At 39.9% G+C, this 25,572-nt stretch overlaps 1 protein-coding gene and 2 long non-coding RNA genes across 5 annotated transcripts in view; 1 reads left to right on the forward strand and 2 right to left on the reverse strand.

Moving 5' to 3' along the window:
- Positions 1-354: 354 nt before the first annotated feature.
- On the reverse strand, positions 355-10,510 carry LOC122470748. The gene is made up of 2 exons (XR_006293985.1): positions 4,044-10,510; positions 355-1,413 (listed from the first exon to the last, which is right to left on the reverse strand). It is a non-coding gene; the product is annotated as an uncharacterized LOC122470748 (long non-coding RNA).
- On the forward strand, positions 3,558-11,242 carry LOC122470747. The gene is made up of 3 exons (XR_006293984.1): positions 3,558-3,569; positions 4,557-4,560; positions 10,663-11,242. It is a non-coding gene; the product is annotated as an uncharacterized LOC122470747 (long non-coding RNA).
- Positions 11,243-13,840: 2,598 nt separating this feature from the next.
- Positions 13,841-25,572, reverse strand: part of SMAD2 (SMAD family member 2) — a 75,477-nt gene continuing 63,745 nt past the window's right edge. For all 3 annotated transcript variants that reach the window (XM_043558758.1, XM_043558759.1, XM_043558757.1), the window contains 5 exons: positions 23,609-23,662; positions 22,215-22,427; positions 19,160-19,297; positions 18,811-18,955; positions 13,841-14,402 (listed from right to left, as the gene is read on the reverse strand). In XM_043558758.1, coding sequence (XP_043414693.1) covers positions 14,279-14,402; positions 18,811-18,955; positions 19,160-19,297; positions 22,215-22,427; positions 23,609-23,662 — 674 coding nt within the window. In that variant the 3' untranslated portion in view covers positions 13,841-14,278. The remainder of the gene's footprint in view (positions 14,403-18,810; positions 18,956-19,159; positions 19,298-22,214; positions 22,428-23,608; positions 23,663-25,572) is intronic.

The raw sequence follows: 25,572 nt of genomic DNA on the forward strand, positions 1-25,572 counted from the left end.
AGTCGGTTAAGCGTCTGACTTCGGCTCAGGTCATGATCTCACAGTTCGTGAGTTTGAGCCCCGTGTTGGGCTCTGTGCGGACAGCTCAGAGCCTGGAGCCTGTTTCGGATTCTGTGTCTCCCTCTCTCTGACCCTCCCCCGTTCATGCTCTGTCTCAAAAATAAATAAATGTTTAAAAAAAAAATTAAAAAAAAATAATTGAATGCTTAATGATAGCTGATCACTAAAATTCTTTGGTTCCACTGCGCAATTTTAGGATATTTAAGATAAAGGGATATTTGCTGCCAAAAATCCACTAATCAAAGTAGAAGCTCAATTTAGATACATAAAAAAAAAAAAAATCATGCATGAAAAGGATGTCCAAAATGTTTGTATTTAATTTCAAAGCCCAAGTTTTAAGTAAACCAACACAGATCTTTTGTGTTCCTCAAAGCAAGTAAAAAGAAATTATATTAAACGTCCACTATGGCTTGCTGAATGGGTTGATGTATTTTAAGATTTTTCTCAACGACTTTCAATAGCTCTAACTATGCTGTTAGAGAAGCTCCAAACATTTCCTGTTAAATATATATACACATCCAAAGTAAAGAATGGAAAAAAATATACACCAGTGTTTTTCTCGGATTGTTATGATCTGAGTGAGGTTTTTGTTAGGCGGTTCTGTATTTCATAAAAATGGGTATATTAGAGACAACAAAGATGTTAAAAAGTCCCATTCACCGGGTTGCCAGTAAGACTACAAAAAACTTTGGTGTATTTACATGAACGTGGTAATCAAAGGGAGTTGTGTGACCATTAAATGAGTGTGGGGAAGGGGCGCCCATTTAAATATATATTCAAGGAGAAATGTACTCAGTGCTCTGAGAAACCGTGGTAAATAAATGCTGGACACACAAAAGCTGAAGGCTGAGGTCAACTTTACTTTCGAGGGCTACCCAGCACAGCTGTCCCACCAAAGAGAAGCTCACTTCCTAACTTCCTGCATCGCAGGGACTCAGCCTCCCCAGACAATGTTTGATACTTGCAATATAGAAACAGGCCACAGATGATTGCAGTGTTTCCTTTTTAAAGATTTGTGTCGGTTACAACATACCGCGATCAGTCAAGCAGATCTTTGCTAAAGCATTAGTCTTGGTGAAGCTCCCCGGAAGCACTCCATGCTTCCAAAACGGCCACCGTGCAGTACATACAGCAGGGGTGCAGACTGCATCACCACATTTAAGTCCCACAAATGTCTTGGAAGTGGCACTAATGAATGTAAATGTTTATCATTAACATTTCTTCTGAAGGGAATGCTTCCTGTTACCTCATTTGTGAGGTGGATTCTTCTAGCTCTGCACAAGCAAGGCTCAGAGTTGAGCGGGTGTGAATTCCAGTCATGTGATAACGGCGGGAGCAGCGGCGACGATGAACCTACAAGAGCGGACAGAGAACACATTCCTTTGGTTTTAACTCCCCTTCATGGTGTACGTGAGAACAGGCGTCTACTGCATGCTCTGGGAATGAAAACACCCTTGAACCAAACAGACCCCGGCTTGGGATCTCTTCAGCTTCTCCACGTGTTCCAGTCCTCACTGGCAAACAAACAGACCCGTCCGACAACACGAAGCATGGGTGTGGTGGAGTGTGCATTTAGGGCCCCAGTTCTTCATCCTTCCTTGCCCCCCCCAACCCCCCTCCCCCCAACCCCTTGCCATTTCACTCCGTGGTGACTTTCTGCTCTGAGCTCAGCCCTGTGGCTTGCTTCTGGGGAATGCTGGTCAGCATAAAGGAGGCAGACCTGAAAGGGGCTTTGTGGCCTTGGGTGCTGGTGCTGCCCTCGGCCACCTCCACACAAACATGCTTGGGCCGGCTGATGGAGGAGGACAGGAACATAGAAGGGCTGAGTTGCCCCAGGCAGGGCCGACTTGCCTTGAGGTGAGCCAGGCAAGACCAGAAGTGCCCAGATGCCTGGCCCCGAATCACTGATCAAACTCCTAAACTAAATAAATGTTTACTGTTGCATGTCACTGGACTTTTGGGGTTGTTACACATCACTTGGGTGGCAAGAGAGAATTGCCTCGCTTGACACCTCGGAGTGTGACATGTCTCCCAACTTTTCCGAGAGAAGAAGGATCCGGGAGTAGAGACCTCACAGTTACCCTCCCCTCTCCTGCACACCATGAAGATTCAGTCATCTATCACCGAGCACCCACTTTGGGCTAATCCCCATAGGCACTCTGAAAAGTCACTTCCTCACTTCAGGGAATCTGAGGAAACGAGGAACGCGAGGCAGTCTGATGACATGACGTATCTAACGTCACCATAAATTGGCAGAGTCAGGGCCCAAACCCAAGACCTAGTGCCATTTCCCATTACATCAGAAATGATCACCAAGGCTTCAAACTAGCAGAATGGTACTCTGTCCAAAGTCATCAAAGACAGAAAAAGTTTGTTTAAAGAACACAAGTGAGTTTTTATTCCATCATCCAAGATAACTGAAGTATTTGACCATGACAGTTCACCCTTACTCAGCATTCTTGTTGCCTCAATGGCCCTTAGGATAATGCTATTCCCAGCTGAGAAACACCCAGATGACCTGAGACTAAATCATATAGATCCCCTATTTCCCAGTTTTATCTTAAAGGATTTTACGTTCAACCTCCCTCTTCTTCAGCCAATCACTAAATATGTAAATTGTATATATGAAGATCAGCTGTTGCTTGGTGGGAATACTAATTAGGGAAAAATACCCCGCGTAAATATAAATTAGGGAATAGCGGAAACATAACATATGCACCAATTCTCAAAGGCAGTCTCTTAAAGAATGTAGTAACAGGCCAGATCCTAGGACATCACCCCTGTTTGTGATTTCAGGCCTTACAAAATATGCAAACAAATCCATTACATATTGTAAGATAAGGCAGTTTTCTGGGGGCTTACGTGCAGGTTTTAGGGGCAGAACGGGAAAGGGGGGGGGGACAGGACACAGAGGAGAAAGAAGCTGACATTGGCAGATGAGGACTGCACCACGAGGGAAATTGTACAGACGTTGCTAGAAACTCCAAATTTAGTTTGCCAAATCTAGCTTGACTTTATTAGCATATTTGATTTCATATGTATGTAAAATTTAAGCACCTGGATACTGAAATGGTAAGAGATGCTTTAGTTTAAAGGTAGTTAAGCTTTTAGAGTGTAACATTTTGTCAGTGGTTGTCATTTGAGTTTAAAGACTGAATTTCCTCTGCTGCGTACTTCCTTTATACAAGAATCTTGCAGTGGAAAAGTCCCCTTTGACAACTTCAGAGCATAGGAAGAAACCACAGTGGTTTGCAGGCCGCTAATTCCGTTACAGATGAAAGCATTCAATTATCTCTATAAAACTCAATTCCTTAGAAAATGTGTTTGTGATCAACGTAGTACGTTTTCAAAATGTGGTGCTACCACATGCTATTATTCAAGATTTCGATTTAAAAGTTGGAACGATGTAGTTTGTGGTTCTTGGGTAAAACGAAGACACCTCATCTGTTTTTTCAATATGAAAGTAGTCTCAATATAAAAAGGCAACCTAGAATACTTTTATTCCAGATGTTAAGCTAGGCTTGTTTAAATCTTTGTTTTTAGCCACCGCAGCCCAAACATACTTAAAAACTGCAATCATTTAGAAGGTCATCATTAGCATTAAAATCTTATTTACATGGCATGTATATTTGAAAGTGTGATCAAATATAGTCTAGAGATAAGGTAGCTCATGAATAAAACTTGAACAAGACTTAAAATCAGAGTAAACTCTAGCTTAAGTTCAAGACAGGGGATCTCAATGGAGAATTCCTGTTGGGCAGTGGTTAAGGCCTCTCTGATGATTGCTACTTTTTGTCAGAAAAACCTACATACACACAACATTCCGCATAAAATCCCAGAGGGTTCTCTAGATTAATAATCTCCAGCTGTACGTTGAGCAAAAAGTTGTTTCGGTTAACACACACACACACACACACACACACACACACACACACACACACGAATGTGTTTCAACTCCCCATGCCCAAACAAGCAGCCCATACTTGGCCAGGGTTATGTTGGGTATTCTCCTATCCTTTGCGACGTCCCGCTTTCGTGCACAAAGTCACAGGCAAGAGTTTGGCTCCAAGACCTCATTTCGAACAGCTTCTCAAGTCCTCTCCATCCGTCCACATTCAGCGCATCCTTGAATATTGTGTTTAGACGGTGTTTTGTCCATTCTCTTACCGCACATCATTCAGAAGCAACTTCTTCCTCCTCCGGGGTCATCTTTCCTAAATTACTTTCAAGACTTTTTAAGCAATCTTATTACTGGATAGCATTAAGGTAGGTGAAGAGGCAGCCAACAAATCTATCGAAGACAGAACACAGAAGCGGTGGCCAATCCCTATCTCAAACTCCATTTATCCCATAACCAACCGTAAGGTCACGTAGCTTGCATTGGAGCACAGAAACACAAGGTTTGTTTGCAGCTTCCTAAAGGCAGGCTTAGTCTGTTGTTGGTTATCACTGAACTTGTTACGCATTAAGTCTGATTCAACGTTCTTGCCTTCTAGTAATGTGGTTGATTTTGGAAATGTCTTCCTATGTGCAAGCCAACATGACATTTGCTTTTACACAAAATAACCATCAGCTAAACCGATTCTACACGTTTCCATACCTATTTTATCATAGCAGAAAGTAGCTTTTATATATGCCTTTGTTCTTTGGGATTCCTACATTGGTGAACTATTCATTTTCAGGTCGGGCTCATCTTTATATTGTGATGAAGAGGAGGAAAGGAAGCTGGACAACTGCACGGGACAAGTATGTTCTTGAGTAGCAGATGAACACGGTCTTCACCCTTGGATGTATCAGGTGCTTAAAATGACAGCACTCGAATACATCATTTTGATAGTAAAAGATCTGCTTCCCAAACTAAGGGGCTTTCAATCTATTTTGAAGCAAGGGCGGGGGGGAGGGGAAAGGATTTGTCAAATGGTGATAAAGCCCAAACATACAACATACTCCTCCCCTACTCTTCAGCCCTTTGGTGAGCATGTGCAATTATGGAGACTAGGGTAATTATGGAAATCTCCCAGTGCAGACAACCAGTGTCACTAACAGGTTAATGAGCCAGGAACGTTCCCAGGGTGAGGTGACAATGGAAAATGATCTTCTCCTGCCGTCTGTCTAGTGCAGTGATGTAGTTAATGCTGGAAGATTCCTTTCACGTGGTTTATAAAGTTCCATGGAGTAGCAATTTAAGTAGGATTTGTTTAAATAGGTTTCTACTAATTCAAGATTGTTGATGGAACCATGCTAGTTCCTAGACTGTTCAATTCCAAGCAGAGTAGCACGTACTTCCGCTTGTGAAGTCCCTTTTGTTACATCCTAAAGCGCGTCTGTCTTAAATGATTTGAAGAAAGCAGTCTGCTAACCAGAAGTATTGATTCATCCTAGGAGCTGAGCTCTTGCAAGGCACAGAGGAATTGGCTCATCTAAAAAGTTTTTAGCATTTTCAATTATTTTGTGACACTATAGCTAATTATGAGTAAGCTGTGGCTCTTTTTTCAATGGAATCTTGCTTAAAAGGTTTTTGTTGTTGTTGTTGTTGCTAGGAGTACATTTTGAGAGTAAATGTGAATTTCCCCTTCTAGTCTGTTTTATTTACAGCAGTTGATACATATTGGAGATCATTAGTTTGGCACAAGCAGGCTCTGAAAGAAACTAAACCGTGTAACTTACCGGCACTGGGGGGTATGTATTATGGGTGTGCTGTGGGGTGTAATATCAAGCAGTGTGTATCTGTCTGCCAGGGGAGTAGAATAAACTTTTTATATAGCACAAAACTTAAAGAAAAAGATGAACTCTTCGTATCATACTGCCATTATGTGAAACACACAATTTTTTTTTTGTTTCCATATAATTTAGGGCATGGACAGCAAAATATAATCCCAAGAAAGATCAGTTTAAGTTAAAATCAACTAAAACAATTAAGAATTAGTCCCATAATAACATGGTAAACAACTCAAATGGCTTTTTTTCTTTAATGCTAGGAAAAATGTTCACCTTTCAATGGTGAAAGTACTGTTAACACAGGTAGAGAGCAAACAAGGTAAAAAGTGAGAGCACATACAGACACACACAAATATATATAAAAATTGACCAGAAATCACAGGACATTTAAGCAATGTTTTCTTAAGTAGAACTATTTTTTTTTTTTTTGTACTTTAAATAGACTAAAATATTTGGTGTGGGCGAGGGGAAGGAAATCAGTATTTCACAATTTTAACTTGAAAACCAGCTGCAATAAAGCCTCAGCTCATCGTTTAAAAAAGAAAAAAATGGAACCACATCATACTTTTGACAACCATAGGATTAAAGCTTACAAAGAACACACCTACCATCTACATCACAGTGCACAGAGGACGCAGGCTCCGAGGACTACCACAGGGAAACGACGACAGACTGCATCCCTCATATGTTGCATTACAAAATTAATGCTGTATTAGAAAAATCTCACCTCCCGTGCTTGGCGTTCTAGCTGGTAAACACCTGAGGGGTAGGGGGCTACCAAAACTGAGGGCACCGCTCAGTCTGGATCCGGACACACACTTTCTTCCCCTGCCATTGGCCGATGCGATGCATTTAGTAATCTCAATACAACAGTCACTGAGAATCAACACTACGTCCTGGCCTCTTGAGCAGGACAGTCTGCAGAATGTAGCAGAGGCTAGAGCATCCAAGGCCGTATTTTCTCTCAAGCGAGAAGAAATCCACAATACCACTCAGTTTTCTCTTACTGTGAACCATGTAAATTTCAGATTCGCTTTAACCCCATAAAGACATGATTTGTACTTCCATATACACACAGGTTCTGAGAAACTTAGCTATCTAGTTGCCTCTTCTGTTTCATTAGCCCCCTGGTTACCTTCCCTGGATTACTAAGTGTGAAGTGTCACCACCACGTTGGTGCCATTTGCTGTTCTTTGTTATGAATCTCACATTCCGTCCACAGTAGTAAGTGACTGGAGGACACACATCCAAGTATCAGCAATGTTGACAAGCCCTAAGGCAGCTGAACTTAACTGTAACCATCACAATGTTTTAGGGAGTGAGGGTTAGTCGTAAGAACACCTAGGGTGACAGTTCTTCCCGGCGCACCCAGGACTTTCCCAGGTTTGGAACGGAAAGTCCTGCATGCAGAGAACACCTCAGTCCCAAGTGTCCCAGGGCCGTCGGTCACACTGAGAACACCACTCACTCTTCCCCTTGTATCCCTACGTAAAAGGTAAGAATTTTCAAGATCATAAAGCTACCTATGAGGACGTCAGCTCAAAAAACACTTTTAGGGCATTGCTAATGGCAAGCTCCTAGAAGTCCATGGATTCTTTATTTAATGGCGTCCATTATAAGAACAGTTGGTGGTACCTAAGCAAATTAGTGGTCAGTGTACAAAAGTTCATTCTTGAAACCTGTTTTCAGACAAATCCTCTAAAGCTTCTTCTCGTTTGGTCCAGTTATATAGTATTTCACTGAATCTTTCTGAGATTTTCAGAGCTAAATGAATAATTCAGTTTTATATGTCTTTTCATTTTCTTTTTTTAGGTGAAAACACTCTTTGCCAACTATTTCCCACATTCTTGCTTCATATATTGAAAAGACTGCCAACTGGAGATACTCCCCTCAGATTACAAAGGCCCGGAATTGTTACTTTTTACAGCGTTCTGCCAGAAGGTCTGGCCTTGGGAAGTGATGGCAAAGAGTATTCTCAGATATGAACATTTTTATTTTGCCTACAACGCTGTGATCTAGTTCAACAACTGCACATCTGCTTTCGGCGTAATCTCTAGTTTTTCTTGTTTTGCCCTCTTGTGTAAAAATGGTTCGTGTCACAGCTTCACTATCGCTAATAAAAAGATATAAATATTTATGCCTTAAATGTCAGGGTCAGAGAAGCAACAATGAAGCCTGAGGTAAAGTTGGTCTAAAAAGTGACCAATTTGGGTTCTGCGTCTTGCCAAGAAACAGGATTTTTAAAATTAAATCTATGCAGATTACCTACTTGCTACATGTGATGATTTCCCCCAATTTAAATTAATCTGTGTGTATGGTAGTTACACAAACCAACAAATGACTACATTCTTAAAGCAGGTACATACATTCACCAGAAAAGCACCCTATTCTCACCAATGTACTCTTTTGTTTGAACAATCCAAGAACGTGAATAATAAGACCGACATATTTCTTAAGGGACTTACTGAAAAAAGGAAAATGAAAATCTCTTTGGAAGAGACTTTTAGTAAGACTTCTATCCCTACAGACAGATGCTGAGAATCAACTTTCTGCTACGGCATTGTAAAGGGTAGAACTTAATATAGAACCAGAAATATGGCAAGTTATCTAGTGACTAACAGTGTAAAATAGCCAAAAGCTTTAAAGCCACAGAGAGAAAGAAGAAAAATGGAGTGTGAAACGCAAAATACATAATGAAGTATTTTTCGAGGTCTAAGACTTCACTTTTGTTCTTATATCAGTATATTATGGATTTCATGGTTCAATGAATGATCATCTTTAATTAGAAATAGGAAGTAAATCCTTAACTTCTCACTGAACATTCTGGAGAAACAAAGAGCTTTCTTTCTTTTTTTTTTTTTGAAGGGTAGGAGAAGATGATTTTGCAGGATTTTTTTTGGAGAAAAATCTATACGTCCTTTGTGTGGTGCTAACGAATCCTTCTCGCTCCCATCAACAGCAGCATTATTCTTCCAAGGGCCCTTCTGTCTCCACCAGTGCTTGAAATGTGTGGTCTATTACAGATCTCATGGCAGCAAACCAATGGACACTGAAGTTAACTTAGGCTAACACACTCTGGTCAGGAGTCTGTGAATCAGAGATGACCCAAAGAACTTTGGAAAATCCATTTCTGTTGAGCACAGCTAAGAAAGTCAGGTCTGAACCACCTTCAGGCTGCCCTTAACTACAGGAGAACTTAACTTGGTAGTGCTACCTCCCAGGTATCTTAAGCAGCTCAGCAATCTTAAGCTAAGATGAAAACAGGGGATGGCAATCTGACACTTAAAAAAAAAAGTTAACCCTACTCTAGTACCTTCCAGAGACCACTGGACGTATAATAATTTAATCAATGGTTGTCTATTGTAGTTTTACTTGATGTTAAAGAATTCCAGTTATGATTCTTCATTATCAAGCTGCCTAAAAATGGCATACTAACCGAACCGCCAATCAGGACTCTGGCAGAATAAATAAATTACTCCGAAGGTCTGAAAAGAAAATGTCTGCAAGCAAATTAAGGAACTCTCAGTGAGATCTGAGATTTAAACAACAGAATTACTCCGTGATGCTAAAATGTAAGCAGATAAATGACCCCTACTGTTAAGGTTTTCCTAGGAGTGTGTATGTATCTATAAATCCATACACACACACAATAGAATTTATTTCCTACTAAAAAGATTTAAGGCAGTTATGCTATATATAAAGTTAGCTATAATATCCAAGATAAAACCGTTCCTATTCAAAAAATTACAAGAAATTATTCAAGAAATTAGACAAGTTCTTACCATAAAGGCTATCATGAGGCTGTCTATATCTAGTATAGCTGACGTTTCCTGGTTGAGGCTCCAAACACAGGAATTCCACTCCAAGAGATGATTTGTCCCTCAATCCCCACACATAAAAGGTAGTCTGAACACATAAAATATTCATGAAAGCTTGAAAAGACATAAAAGGAACTCAACAGTAGGATTCTGACCACCTCTAGAGACCACTCACTATCGTCATTACTCTTGATCGTACTAACAACAACCCAATACGCTCCAAGGTGGAAATGGGCTGGTATTAGAGGAAAATCATTGGCTGCAACTGCTGGAAAAGTTCCTAATCCTAAACATAATTTAAAATAGAATCTGTAATTCATGCTATTTACTAGTCACAGAGACATTTAACTGGAGAGAATTTCTCAGCCATCTGTTAAGATTTAAGTGATTGACCAACTGGAACAACATCAACCTTCATGGTGAATTAGGACCCTGGGTATGAAAAGCACCATCGTTTTTGGTCTTTAGTAAAGGTCAATGGAGAGAAACATTCTGATGTCTGCAGATAAAACATGGTTGGCAAGAGGGCAGCCAGCAAGACCACTAGGGATACGTTCTGTCATGAGAAAGGGGGGAAGGATACAATTCAGTTGATGAATTATCAAGAATTTAGCAGAGTAAAGCTCATGAAGGAAAGAAACTGGCCAAAAATTTGTCACGTCTGAATGCTGGTGAGTTGGATCAGAGTAAGAGAAAAGATCACATGTTGCTTACGTCCACAGACTACCTAGTTATCTACAGAGACAGAGGAGATGGTGTGGAAGGGGGTAGTCTGTGAAATTATCATGTACAGCCATGAAAGCAAGTGGACATAAAGGCAAATTTTAAGCAAAGTGAACATTCTCTTGTGTTACTTTATAACTCACCATCAACCAGACTGGGGAGGGTGCTGATTACTGAATAAACGCTCAAAAGCATTTTTGCGGGGGGGGGGGGGGGGGGGGGGGGGGGGTGGGGGGGGGGGTGTGGGGTGGGGGGGGGGTGGGGGGGGGGGGGGTGGGTGGGTGGGGGGGGGGGGGGAGGGGGGGGGGGGGGGGGGGGGGGGGGGGGGGGGGGGGGCGGGAAGACAGATCTTAAAGGTGTATTTGGACATCTTTTGGAAGAGGTAGAGAAACCAACTGGGTATATATAATCCTTTCCTTGATTTCAATTAGCAAGAGACCAGACTGATTGTTCTTCACCTTCAGTGTCTTAGTCTTCATTAAAACTGACCTAAAAGGCACAAATAAACTGAAATTAAAGTAATTTTAACAAAGGAGAAAATCGGACACATTTAAAGGCAGAAGAATCAAGCAAAGTTGGATATGGTTTAAAGTTAAACAAACAAACTAGGTATTAAACAATTTGCAATTATATACTTGGGATACAGAATGAAGAGTACAGAATACGAATATTTAGCTTTTGAGAAAAATTAGGCAGTTTTCCTTCTGGCAAAGTGGCAGGTCCTGAGAGAAGGAGTAACTCCACAGCTTGAGGGCCAGGACTAAATCCCAGTCATCTTTTCATTACTGAGCACCTTCCACCGTGGCTGGATAAAGAGCAGACATCAGTAAATGTTCACGGAATGAATGGATAGCATCCTGTATAATTAGTATAACTGGCGTAGCTCAAACCAAATCAGGAAGGTTCCCTGAAGTAGGAGAAAAGAACACAGGTAGGGTTGTTCCAAAAAAGTGGGCCGAAGTCCAGTCATGTGTTCTAATCCTAAACAGTGCTTACACAGACTTTTCAACTTTTTTTTTTTAAAGCGGTAAAACTCTTTTTTAAAAAGAAATCTATAATAGAACTCCATTATAGGATAAAAATGAAGCTGCCACTGGTTAAACCAAAGTCAGTGGGAACATCACCAGCCTCTGATTCCCTACGACGTCTCTCTATGGACTCTGCTGTGCAAACCACCATTCATCTTAGAAATGTGACAGAAAATATGTTCACTCAGTTCTCATGTGAAACAGAGAAAATTACCGGCGCTGTGGAGGGGGAATTCTAAATAATGTTGCTAACTTAAATAAAGACAAAATTCAACAGACAGGAGAACTTATCACTCAGAAGAATGAAAACAACCCCAATGAGGGGGGGGGGGGGGCAGGGAACCAACAAAAATTAGGCCGCAGCAGACAAAACAGAATGTAAACACAGCATCTCCTTAAAAAGCACGTAAAGTCATCGCACACCAACAGAGTCAACTGCCCGACAGGGTCCCAGTACTACAGGTATTTCCAAAGAGCTGAGTCTCAGTTTCATGTTGCAGAGAAGAATCCCAACACGGTTGTAGAGATGCCATCACTCCTGAGACGCTAGAGCTGGCACTGCTCCACTTGAAACATCGGCGCAAGAGTAGCTGATTACCAGGACCTTCTACCACTTTCAAGGTTGTTCTCTGTCCCTGGAACTGCTCCCCAACATCACCCCAAGCTCTCAAGTGAGCTCAACTCTTCCAAAGGGGCAGAGGCTGGTCTGGGTTATCTCCAGCCGGCCTGACAGTGGTCACACCTGAACACACGAAGCCATCTATCACAAAGTAAGGCCACCCTCCACTCTTAGAAATTACAGAACCCTTCTGATCCTCGAGTTTGGATCTGTGCAGAGACTTCTACATAAGCATTAATACTTAATAGTGAGTTTCCTTCAAAATGAGCCTTTGCATTTGACGTCGTTCTCTTGGCCAGGAAGGCCGATCTCCCTGGCTCCCCGCCATGGCTTACTCCCTTCTCACATCAAATGTCAGCTCGAGCATCACTTCCTTAGAGAAGCCTTCCCTGCCATGCTCTACCACAGTACCCTGTTTATCTCCTTCATAGACACATAAGCTCATTAAGCGTCACAGTAACTGATGTCTCAGCCAAGGCAGGGACCAGATTTGTCTTGTCCACCTTTACCCAAGGCAAAGAAAGTTCCTGGCACACGTAACAGGTGAACAGTAAGTATTCGTTGAAAGAATAAAAAATTACCATACCAGGTTTACATGAACACATACATGTACGCACAAATACAGGAAAATGGGGGAATATCTAATAGAAACCAATCAAATACTGAGAGCCCTGAAAAGGATACCTACAGAGACAGCTAAATATGCTTTCAAAGAACAAGTACCAAAGGTGTCTATCTTCAAAAATATGAAAATTTACTAGAAGGGGGTCAGGAGTGGCTGTTTCCCACTTCTAAAGAGATGCAAACAAGAACTGTTTAAACTGCAGACTTAACATTAGACATAAGGATTATCTGCTGCTGCATGGACTACAAACAGAGTGTCTGGAACCTCCTCTCATGGCAGAGCATAAAATGTCAGCGGGTATAATAGTCAACCACACTTTCAGGATTAGTTAAGAACACCTCCGACTGTAGGTAATTATAAGCTAAAAAAGCTTGCTAAACTGCTTCTCCCCCAATTTTTAAAATTCTCAATTCACAATTAGGTAAAATAACACTTTATAAATTTAATACAACATACTTTAAAAACAAATGGCCCTTATCTGCTGATCATACCTCAGCATCACTTTTGTGGGTATTGTGCAGAAGCAATTACATTTACAAAAAGGTCCATTTCATAATACAACCTGGTACCTAAATCACACGAAACTCAAAGAGCCCTAGGTCCGCTATTGAAGTATTTTAAAATAGCTTTTAAAAAAGTGTTTGTATCTAGAGACTGGCTTTAAAAAAAAAAAAAAAAAAAAGAAAAAAAAAAAAAGGATAAATACAGTGAAATAATTGTAGCATATCCCTGAAAACAATTATACTGCCATTTGCGTTTTTATGAGGTGCAAGGATAAATCACCAGACTGCTTGGTTACGCAAGTCAATTACTATCTGTTGAAATTCGCTGCAAGACGGAGGGGTTTATTCCATATGAATTCGCACTGTGCCCCAGAATTAACTGGTGCTGGCAGTATCAGTGCCACCATTTTAGTGATGGATGTCATGCTACACAGTTTTGGTATCAGGGCAAAAGCGGGAATGGAGAAGAGGTCTGGAAAGATTTTCTGCAAAGTTTCGTTACAGTGAGATTTAGCAGTAAGTAACACACAAAAAAATGACTGTTTAAGACCCACTGAACACATTAAGGTCAAGGATTTCAAAAGTTAATCCACTTTTCTTCCCCCAAGAGTTTATTTTTGGTAAAAGGCAGAAAAATTAGTTTTTCTACAAGGGAAATCTGCTTCTAAATGATAATTTGAAAATCTTGATATATATTATATATTAAAAAAGACACACAAAAATAACGGAGAAGTGGGAATAACAGATTAGGTACTGTAACTTTATAAAGGCTTGCCTAAATCAAGAAGCAGCACACACACACCTAATTTCTGCAAACTAAAAATGTATATAAACAGCACAATACTGTGATACTGGATCATGATACATTACCTGTACACATAACTACTACTGTTATTAATAAACCTTTGGGACACTCAGTTTTATGCCCAACAAGACATCAGTCAAGTCTTTAAAATCTTCTCTTTCTCCTTTATGGGAGGGTATTTCTAGACACTAATTTTCCCATCTAATATTCGAATATAGGAAACCGATTCCACAAGGTGCTTTAATTGACGAGGCCTCAAGTGCTGTTTTCTCTCTGGAATTTTTGGACAGTAAACAGTCCGTGGGGACCACACACAAATACTATGACAGAAGAGTTGTTACATTAAGTCTTTTGATGGCGCTTGACTGGTGCCGAAGCTTTAGGACATGCTTGAACAACGCACTGAAGGGGATCCCATCTGAGTTAACACTTTGTCCAACCACTGCAGAGGCCCATTCAGATGAAGTTCGATCCAGCAAGGAGTGCTTGTTACCGTCTGCCTTCTATTTAAGAGAATACAAGAAAATAATTATGAAGTGAAAAGAACATGGCTATGTTTAGTTAGCTACATGCATTAAGAATTCAGATAAATTAAAAGGCTGTATATACTAAAACCTACATCCTTTTGAACAAGCATTCAGTCTGGATAGCGATTACTTTGAAAACGATTTAATCCTCAAAGTCTAACAAAATACTTCTAACGACTTTTTATTTTTTTATTTTTGCTTTTAAAGAGATGAACAAAAACATCCTTTTCTCTTCAGATTAAAATTAGGAGGGTGACCTATTTACCATCCAAAATGAGACACCTTTAAGAGGAAATCAGGGGTGCTTGGGTGGCTCAGTTGGTCAAGCATCCAACTTCCGCTCAGGTCATGATCTCACAGTGGGTTCGAGCCCTGCGTCGGGCTCTGCGCTGACAGCTCAGAGCCTGGAGCCTGCTTCAGATTCTGTTTCCCTCTCTCTCTCTGCCCCTCCCCCGCTTGCGCGCGCGTGCACTCTCTCTCTCTCTCTCTCTCTCTCTCTCTCTCTCTCTCTAACTCTAAAAAATAAATAAATATTAAAAAAAAAAAGTGAATGTAGTCACTATTAATAACCATGCTAGGACAAGAGACTCCAACCAGAGTGCCCCCAAGCAAACCAGAATATACCTTACTTACTATTCAACCACAGAACACAGGATATTCAAATACCAAAGAAAGTCTAAATGGAACAGGGCTCAAATTTCAAGTATACCAACACAAAACAGAATTCTGACCTAAGCTTATCACAGAATGTTAAGAGTTGGAGTTCAGCTTTTCCCTGACAAAGCCAAAGAAAAACATCCCTGTTAGAAACATCATGTAGGCTTTTAATAAGAAACACCTCTAGTACTTCGACATAATGGGAGACTCTGGGAATTACAAATTGTTCAATGACATCCTGTCACTTGCACATACTGATTTTAGTTCTTATTTATTATACACAGTAAGTTGGTGAGTCTGCTTGCTTCTTACCAGGACAGCCCTTCAAACATGGGAAAAGGCCATTATCAACTCTTCATCTCCAAGCGACACATGCTCAATGAATTTAAAACTGTATTTCAAAGGATGTGGTTTTCTGTAGCAGATGGTGTCAGTGCCCCACTAGCACCTTTGGATTTTTCAGTGTTCTCTAGCCAACTTCCAATTGCATGTATCTGAATTTCGGTGCCTGAGAACTTCTCTGCTCTGGCCACACGTGTATCAGACCACAAGTGCTAGGAAACTAACCTCCCTGGAGCAGCCCTCAACCAATGACAGGGGGGTTGGCATTTAAATGTCCAGTTTCCTTTCCTTCTGGGTCAGATAATTCTGTACGTTCGTTACTATTTCCCAAGTTTCCCTGGCGGAAAAAGCTCTAATGACCCACCCAACATAGTAGATGGCTTAATAATGGTATTGGCCGCCTTCCCTCCCCTACCTCACTTCCCTACTTCCTCCTTCCTTACCAGTGTTTCCTCCAATTCCTGAACAAACTCCTTGCATTTGAATCCTTGTCTCAGGGTCTGAGACGTACACTAAGACATGTTGATATGTGATCATTCCTAAAACATGACACACGGAACACAATACAACAGTCTCAAATCTGATCTGCACAGACTCAGTGTCTTATTTTGACTTAGATACTACATTTTGGTCGATGCAGCCTAAAACTGCACTGGCACATTTCACAAGTTCACTCACGTTATCCATGAGGCAGAGGCAGGACTGACCCTTCTTCATTTTCCCCTCTGTTCTCTGTTGTTCTTCACATAAAGCTTCCCCTGCCTTCTATCTCTCCCTCAGATCAGGCATTCTGCAGGATTTTCCCAGGATCCCTTTTAATTTTGATCCCGTCATTTGTGGACTTCTGGGTATTTCTCAGTTTGTTTTGAATCAGATCATTCATTACTAGATTAGTTTAACCTTAGGGAATAATTCTTAATCCAGGTCACTGAATGGGAAGTAAGTAGGTTTAAGAAGGTTGTCACTATACGTATTTGGGCACAGAAATGCACCCAAAAACTTCTTTATCCCCCTATTTACTCACTTCAGTATCAATCCACTGAGCTCAGGTATATTTCTCAATTAAGTATCAATTCTTTGCACATCTGTATTTCCTGTTCACAATACTTCCTGATTTTTTTTTTTTTTTTTAATGTTGGCAAACATGCTGGCATTTTAAGAAACTGAAAAGTAGTTTTAGAAATGTAACCATTAGCTCTACCTCCTCAGCTCCACTGTCAATAAGGATAAAAGGTTCCTGGTAACTGCCAATAGTTCACAGATAGGAGTATTTGACATTATTGTTAAAGGAAATGTTAAAGGAAACTACTTTATTACCCAAGGTAGATCTATCGGACTTTATACAAATAAAAACATACTGTGTGTTACTGCTTCTCATAATTACAGATTTTCAATTCTCTCTGAGTTAATGAACGGCAGAGTCCGTCATGCATGAAGGGCAGTACCTCTCTCCACCAATTAAAGCTGTGGTTAGCAGGAGACCTACGGACATATGTGGAATTCTCCCTGAGCTCTACAGTTCACATTGAATTCCGCTAAATTTCTGCTCCCATGTTCTGTAATATTCTAATCTTTTGAAGAAAAAAATGTGTGACCTAAAAGCCTGGTATCAGATAGTAACCATTTAAATTTAAATTTTAATATCAACTCAGGTCAATTTAAGTCCAAGGCAAAAAGGAACTCGGCATTCTTTAAAGGCATCATATGTCAAAAGGGAAATGATTAAAATAAAAGAGAAAAGTCACAAAATTAATTATTCTACCAATAGAACTTGGACAAAATAATGACGAGTCTTCATTCTAGGATATAAACATGTAACACACTATATATTTCTTATAAAAGCATTTGACCAGCCGACCTCAAGTCTCATGATCCCAAGAGGCACACACCTCCCAAAATTTGTTCAAGATACAAAATCAGGTCCAAATGAAATGAAATACATTCTGAAGAAGGGCTCAAACTACTGGACAAAACAGGAATACTATTACTACACTATATGAGTATTTTCATACGCAGGCGTTCAGAGAGTGAGGAGTATGAGCGGCAGAAAGGCTAAGTATTTTACTTAAAATTCTAGCCTTAACTATGCTGAGGAAGTCTTTGCTTTCTCTGATGTGGAATTCAATCCACTGTTTAATTTGGTAATAACTTAATCTATCTTATCCCCTGCTGACACATTAGCCTTTGTAAAACTCAATTACGTGACTGTTACTACTACCTTCGGAGAGGGGGCTAAAAGTCAAGGAGAGCTTTCGTCAGGTCCCCCGTCTCCGCCACTTACAGTGCATCCCTGGGCAAATTATCAAATCTTTTCTAAGCCTATTTCCAAATAAGCATTCGTTTGAACCGCTTTTTGCAACCTTATTTAAAAAAAAAAAAAAAAAAAAAAAAGGGAACAGAAACAGTTAATTCTTAGCCATGCTGAAATGAGTGAGATATTGCATTTAAAACAGAGGACAAGACCATGGGGAAGGGGAAAAATATTTATATAAATATAAATATAAATATAAATATAAATAATACAGTTACAAACAGGGAGGGAGCCAAACCATAAGAGACGTTTAAATACAGAGAACAAACTGAGGATCAAGGGAGTGGCGGGGGTCGGGGAGCGGGTGTGTGTGGAGATGGGCATCGAGGGGGGCATTTGTTGGGATGAGCACTGGGTGTTTTATAAAGTAAGTGATGAATCACGGGAATCTACTCCTGAAGCTAAGAGCACACCGTATACACTAGGTGTTAGCTAACCTGACAATAAATTATATAATAAACAAACAAACAAATAAATAAAATTAAAAAACAAAAACAAAAACCACAGCACAGTGCCTGGCCCCTAACAAGTACCCCCTTCTATTACTGAATAAAGTTCTACCTCTTAACCTTATATTCAACTGGTCAACTTGTCTGTCCAGCCGCCTTCTCCTTTACCTTCCATACTCCAGTGACACGGAACTGGATTCTGTTGCCAGGATCACTGTGGCCCAACCCTTCAACCCCTAACTGAAATCCTACGCATCTTTCAGAATCCAGACCATGTGGCATCTCTATCAGAAGAAGCCTTCCCAGAGCCTCAGTGAAAGCGCCTCTCCTTCCACGAACTGACATAGCCTTCAAATATACCCCTTTTATGGTATTTAACACCCTGCATGACGTTACAGCGCATGTCTGCACAGGTTCTAATTCTGTCTTCTACACTGCCGGCATAGGAACTGGCAGTAGTTTTGAACGTAGAGACCTCCAACTCCCTTTTGTGATTTTGCATATGCTCTGCTGACTCCATAACCTTAAGGAAAATAGATCCGTGTGAACTCCAGAAGATACAAAGAATGGGGGAGAAAAGAATCAAACATTATGGAAACTGAAGAACTGAATATGTATTTCATACCGGTATTCTGCTCCCCACCCTTTCACAAAACTCATTCTTATGGTGCACATTCTAGTTAGTTGATACACGGCTTCAAAACCCTGATTGACAGACTGAGCCAGAAGAGCAGCAAATTCCTGGTTGTTGAAGATCTTCAGATTACAGCCTACGATTGAAAAAAGTAAAAAAAAAGAAAAAAAAGAAAAAAAATTGTGTGAAAAGAATATCATGATCAAGAAAATAATTTTAAAGGGGCTACAGATCTTAAAATGCAAGGATGCCAATCATCTCCTGATTCCTAAAATTAATAGCAACTAGAGAAGCTCAGCGCGCTGACACAACAGGTCTGCTGACACAGATGCATCCATACCTGGTGGGATTTTACACACTGTTGCCGGGTGCCAGCCGTATCTCTGATTACAGTTGGGGCTCTGCACAAAGATTGCACTATCGCTTAGGCACTCTGCAAAAACTTCTCCACCTATGTAATATAAGCGTACTCCTCTTCCTAAAACAAAATACATATGGGATTAGTTTCATAACATCTCCTGTTTCAGTATGACTTTGGGAGAGTCTTCTTGGAGGAGGATTAAAATGATAGAAGGTATTTTGATAACCTTTTCCATAGCAATGCTTTTCTGAGGTCTAACATTGAAACATACCACTCTGTATTTTTCCAAGGATTTTTTAACAATGATTTTATTGATTTGAAAAAATACACGCTTGTCAAAAGTACGTAAACGATGTAAAAAAGTACATGTAAAGAATTCCATACAAATTATATATTATTTTAAAACACGTAAAATAAATGGAGTTAAGTCTAAAGGAATTAAGTGTTTGGATAAATACACCTTCGTTATAATAGACAGTATTTCCTTAAAGATGCCACTAAGGTTAAGAAAAAAGTGAATAAAATCATCAAGAAGTTAGTGTCATTTGCCATTTTTACAATTATATTAAGGTGACCACCAAATCCCTAGGTAGATAAGCAGAACTAGGGGAGAAAAAATTATGCTGGAAGATTTTAATATACTTTTTTCAGAATCGGACAAATACACACAAAATATTAGAGATAGAAGGATTTAAAAAACCAACTGTGAAAGGTAGAGATCTCAGACAGCACCTAAGGTTCTCACTCCTGGTGTGCAGACATCTTTTCTATTATTCAGTCAAACACGAATCTAGGTGCTGCCGTTAAGGAATTTTTCGGATGTAATTAAGGCCTCAAATCTGCTGACCTCAAGAAAGGGAGGTCCTCTTTTGGCAGGCCTGACTTAATCAGGTGCTAGCCCTTAAAAAGGACGGGGCTGTCCCTGGTGAAAGTGATTCAAAGTGTGAGCGAGAGGGTTCAACACCAGAGATTCTCGGCTGCTGACCGTGAAGACAGAGGGCCCGCGAGGCAAGGAATGGAGGGGACACCCACTTGTTGAGAACAGCTTCTAGCTGTCAGTCTGCAGGAAATGAAGACCTCGCCGCTGTAACTTGAAGGAAGTGAACCCTGTGACAATCATGTGAGCTTGGAAGAGGCCCTCCAAGCTCCAGAGGAGGACACGACAAAGTCAATGCCATGATTTCCCCTCGTGAGATCCTGAGGAGACTCCTAACCCATGCCTGGACTCCTGACCTGCAGACACTGTGAGATCATAAATCCGTGTTGTTTCAGGCTGGCAAGCGTGTGGTAACATGTTACACAGCAAATGAAAACTAAGAAAACATTTAATACATAAACACAGAACCTGATGCCCTGCTCGTGTGACCACAGAATATTTGTAAAACAACCAAACATACACTTGACCACCAGGAAAAGATTAAATCCAAAAAGCAGAGATTTTCCAAGCTATAGTCTCTCATCAAAACCACCCAATAAGTTAGAAATTGAAAGTAAAAAGATCCAATAATTACGGCAACCTAAAATTATGTAGAGAAGTAAATACGGTAGAGGGAACCTGTTGAATTTTTATGCAGAACCCCAATTAAAACACAGGCAAAACCAGAATTATTTTAGTTAATGTAGGGTGGGTACTCAGAAGCCTTCCTTACCCACAAGACACCTAAGATTACACAAAATTTAAACATCAAGCAAGATTTGAGAAATTCCACACAAAGCAACATGAACAGACCTCTTTAAGTTACAGCACGTTTGCGGAATGATACTCGCTCTTTAGTGACCAGCATTATTTCTCACAAGAGGTCAGAGTTAATTCATTAGAAACTGAAGCAAACTATTGTTAAAAGAGGTTACTTTAAGGAAATGAGAACTATGTTCAGTTATATTAGTCAAACTTTTTCTACCTCATTGCCAAAAAAAATACTGGAGACTCAAAGAGTTGCTGTTTATGTGGATTGCATCTATGGAAACTTAGCACATTAGATATTAAAACTGAGATTCAAAAAAATTTATAATTCATTTAAAGTTCTAAATAATACATCTATTAAATACTAATATAAATAACATTTATGAAAAATAACTATTTCCCCTCCCCACCCCCACCCCGAATTGGTGAGAACAGCAATGTTTTACATTTTTGCAAATCTCTCTAATGTCTGGCTTAAGAGAAGAAAGTTGGAATCTTATCAGATTCTACATGTAATCTCTTGCAAAATCACATGCCTTGTAGCTTCTGGAATATTTCACTGTACATTCATGAGTGAATGAGAGTGAAAAAAAGGCAAATAGCATCTTAGTACCATTATGAAAGAAGTTTTGACCTCACGAACCTGCTGAAAGGGTGTCTGGGACTACCACATTTTGAGAACCTCTGAACTATTTTTTGACCTACGTACTAAATAGTAGTTTTTATTTATAATATCCTGCTTCGGGGGCACCTGGGTGGCTCAGTCGGTTGAGCGTCCAACTTCAGCTCAGGTCATGATTTCAAGGTTCATGGGTTCGAGCCCCCACTGGGCTCTGTGCTGACAGCTCAGAGCCTGGAACCTGCTTTGGTTTCTGTGTCTCCCTCTCTCTCTTCCCTCCCCCACCCCCACTCGCACTCTCTCTTTCAAAAATAAACACTAAAAAATTTTTTTAATAATGAAGTATCTTGCTTTAGATTAAGGGTGAGCAGATTTAATTATTTAGTATATTAATTCCCTGAAGGGGGAAATACTAGGGGACTGGAAAAAAGTCATGGTTTGTTAAAATTGTAATTCGAAAATCTGAACAGGACACTTTTACGGCTGGCAGAGGTGCAGCAAAGTAATTTTAACATGCATTTATCGAAGGACTTCCCGGAACCAAGGGTGCCAAATAAAGAGAAGCCGAAGGTCAGAGTCTGCAGATCTATTAAAGCAGCGAAGCTGTGCACTCACACTGACAAGAGACAAGGCAGGCGTTTCTGCACACAATCTTCTGATGTGGCAAACTGCACGATGCTCACATTATGAGTATATGGCACTGGTTCTTGACACAAGGTAAAAACACATACCTATATGTCTTCTTGTCATTTCTACGGTGGCATTTCGGTTGACGTTGGAGAGCAACCCTAGGCAGAACCTCTCTGAATTGGATGGATCTGTGAAACCGTCTACAGTGAGTGAGGGCTGTGATGCGTGGAAGGTCTCTCCAACCCTCTGGTTTAATTCATAATATGCTATTGAACACCAAAATGCAGGTTCTGAGTAAGTAACTGGCTGCAAATCTGGGGAAAAAAACCAAACCCATAAAAGCAAGAAATGTTGTGTGAACAGTTCAAGCCAAGAAAAGATTGAATATCATCAGATATCTGTACGTGCTCTATGCCAGCCTAAACTGGCTGCAGCTCAGGAAGCAGACTTAACATCTACACCACAGACTCCAGTCTCCATTAGATCATACCAGATTTTCAATGTTTCAAATTTCCCCCATCTCATTCGGTCATCTAATCTTCAAACATCTTTTTTAGACTTTCTGGGGGGTCATGTTCTACTAGTAGTTTTATCCTAGTTCCTGTTCAAATATAAAACCATCACGGGTAAAGTAAATCAACTTACATAATAAAACTAATTTTTCGTAGGATAATGTGGAATAAAGCTGGAGCAAGGACTGAGTCAAACGCCACAAGAAGAAAAATTCTATCATAATCATAGAACACAAAATACGACGTATTTTTGACATTGTCTATTTTAACATGAGATTCTCGGTGAGTTACCCTAGTTACACAAATAGAAAACCCATGCATATACAAGAAACAGAAAGTAATAAAACACAAAAGGCAAGTAAGTAGAAACAGAATATGGAATCAAAAGAATCTACGTATTTCATGGACCACATGAATTTAACTTCTGTAATTTTGATTAAAAGACCCAAGGAGTATCATGAACATTTTGTAGAATAAACTCCTCATGTGTAGAAACTGCAGAGAAATTGGGCAATACTGAGGTAAAACGAAGGCCAAGGGTAAACTACACGATGTACACACGCACGCAATCTTCCATACCCCATGCAGATTTGTGACTGTGTCTGTGTATATATACAGACACACACCTTTTTATATTAGTAATTGCTATTACAAAATATCGTAAAATAAACATACCCATATAAATCTAGCCATAATATATCATAAAACTTTCCATAAAGAATATGATTTCCATGGATAGAAAGATTTATTCGGCTTGATACAGTTTTAATAGTATTGATGTTTTAATAGTATTGAGTTTTAATAGTATTAAGGCAAATTATCATTTTTAAAAAGCACTAATTTGAACAATCATTTGATTATTCATTGAGATCTGTTTCTCAGGTATAGGAAAAATAATTTTCAGAGAAGACATTTGATTAATGGATATATTATAAAATGTGGGGGGGGGGGCGTGGGGGGGAGAGGAAGTATTTGCCACTTACCCAAACTATGATTAACAGGGGAAAGAGTAGTAGGAGACAGTTCTGCTGGAGATCCTGAAACAAAAGGAGTCAATTTTGTAACAGATCTGCAAGTACTCCCAGAACTTCTGACCAAATAACTATAAAACCGGTTGCATCTGGTTGTAACTACCACAAATAATACAGACAGTTTACATCCTAACAATTCAAAATAGGCAACTGCGATATGTGAATTTAATTTTGGAGGCTTCACTATATAAAAGGTACGAGCGTATGAGCAGCCCTAGCTTCTAGCCGCCCAGTTCTCCTTCCCAAAGGCATCCAGTGTTGCCAGTTCTTTGTGCACCTTTCCAGAAACAGTCTATGAGCCACACAAGCAAATATATACTGTTTTGTGCCCTTCCACCCTGATTTTTATACACAAATGGTAACCATTCTGAACTTTGCTTTTTCACTACCGAACTTTATCAAGGATGTCGATGTTTCCTTATTTATCGCTCTCCCTTCCTCCTTCTCTCTCTCTCTCAACATAAGCTGCATAATCTTACATTATGGTGTATTATGATCCCATATTGATGGATACTCAGACTATTTTCGATCTTCTGATTTATGAACCAAGACTGCAATGACTAATCTTGTACGTCTTGCATACTTCCAATCATATCATTCTCTTAAGAGAATCCGCCAGGTCAAAGGGTTATACATCCACAATTTTGATAGATTTTGCCAAAACTGTCATCTATAGAGGTGGTACCAGTTTACACTCCCGGTGGCAACATAAATGGTGAGAGGAGGATGCTGATGTGTTATCACTGACAGGTGAAAACATGGTTTTAACAAGTAGAGTTCTAATTTGTATTTCTCTTATAAGTGGCATGGAACAGCTTTATTAAACTTTTTTATATTGCATTTCCTTTCTGTGAACAGCCTCTTCTTTTGCTCATGTTTCTACAGTGGTGTTGATCACCCTCACTGATTTATACAAGGGTCTTTATGTACTAGGGATATTAGTCCTTTCATGATATGGGTTGTAAATATTTGGTCATCTGTCTTAAGACTGACTCTTCCTAATTTTGATTAAGCAGAATTTTTAAAAACGATCATGTGTTTTAATTCGTGAATCATTTTGGGATATGTCACACTTCGATAAAACAGGTGTGACAGTTGGATATTCCTGACTTACTCTTAACCTTCAGGGGATACTTCTAATATTTTCCCATTAAGTAGGACGCTGATTTGGGGATGAGAGATAAAATTCCTTATTTAGCATTTTTGCATCAATAATCTCAAACAATACTGGTCTGTGGATTTACATTCTAACTGCAATGTTATACTGCCTCATGGAGACAATCTAGAAGCTTTATGTCTTTTTTAAGCTCTGTAACAGTTTACATAGCATTGTAATAAAGCATTTTTAATAGCTGTGTAAAATATAGAATGCCTGTGTAAAATTGTCTGTAGCTAACAATTTTCTAGGGTTTACCCTAAGACATTTCTCTTTTCCTTCCATGAAAGTTCACTGTTAAGACAGCTCTATTTTCTCAAGTCAGTTTTGGTAAATTACATTTTCTTAGAAAACGATCCATTTCTTCCTGTTTTAGGCAAACAGGTTGAACCTAATCAAGACAATAAGGAGAGGGGGCACTGATACATAAAATACACAAACACAGAAGAAAAAACCCAGAACCTTTCAGAGACTACTTCACCCAATTCCATGCAATTACATTTTAAAGCGCATTTGTCGTAAACGCTGTTAAGCAATCTTATAATTACAGAATACGTTGTGTTTTCTGGTCATCTTCTCTTCACGTTTGGGGAAAGTTATGCTAAAAAGCACGACCCACAGCCCCCACACTTCAAACAACACAGCAACAGTGCAGATGCAGAATAAGACAGGTGAGACCCCAGCCTCGCGCAGGTCTCCCCTCCCCCACGCCATTTTAACCAGGACAAAATACCAGGCGGCAACAGGTGAGATGGCAACC

The sequence above is a fragment of the Prionailurus bengalensis genome, chromosome D3, assembly GCF_016509475.1.
Source record: "Prionailurus bengalensis isolate Pbe53 chromosome D3, Fcat_Pben_1.1_paternal_pri, whole genome shotgun sequence".
Lineage (NCBI taxonomy): Eukaryota > Metazoa > Chordata > Mammalia > Carnivora > Felidae > Prionailurus > Prionailurus bengalensis.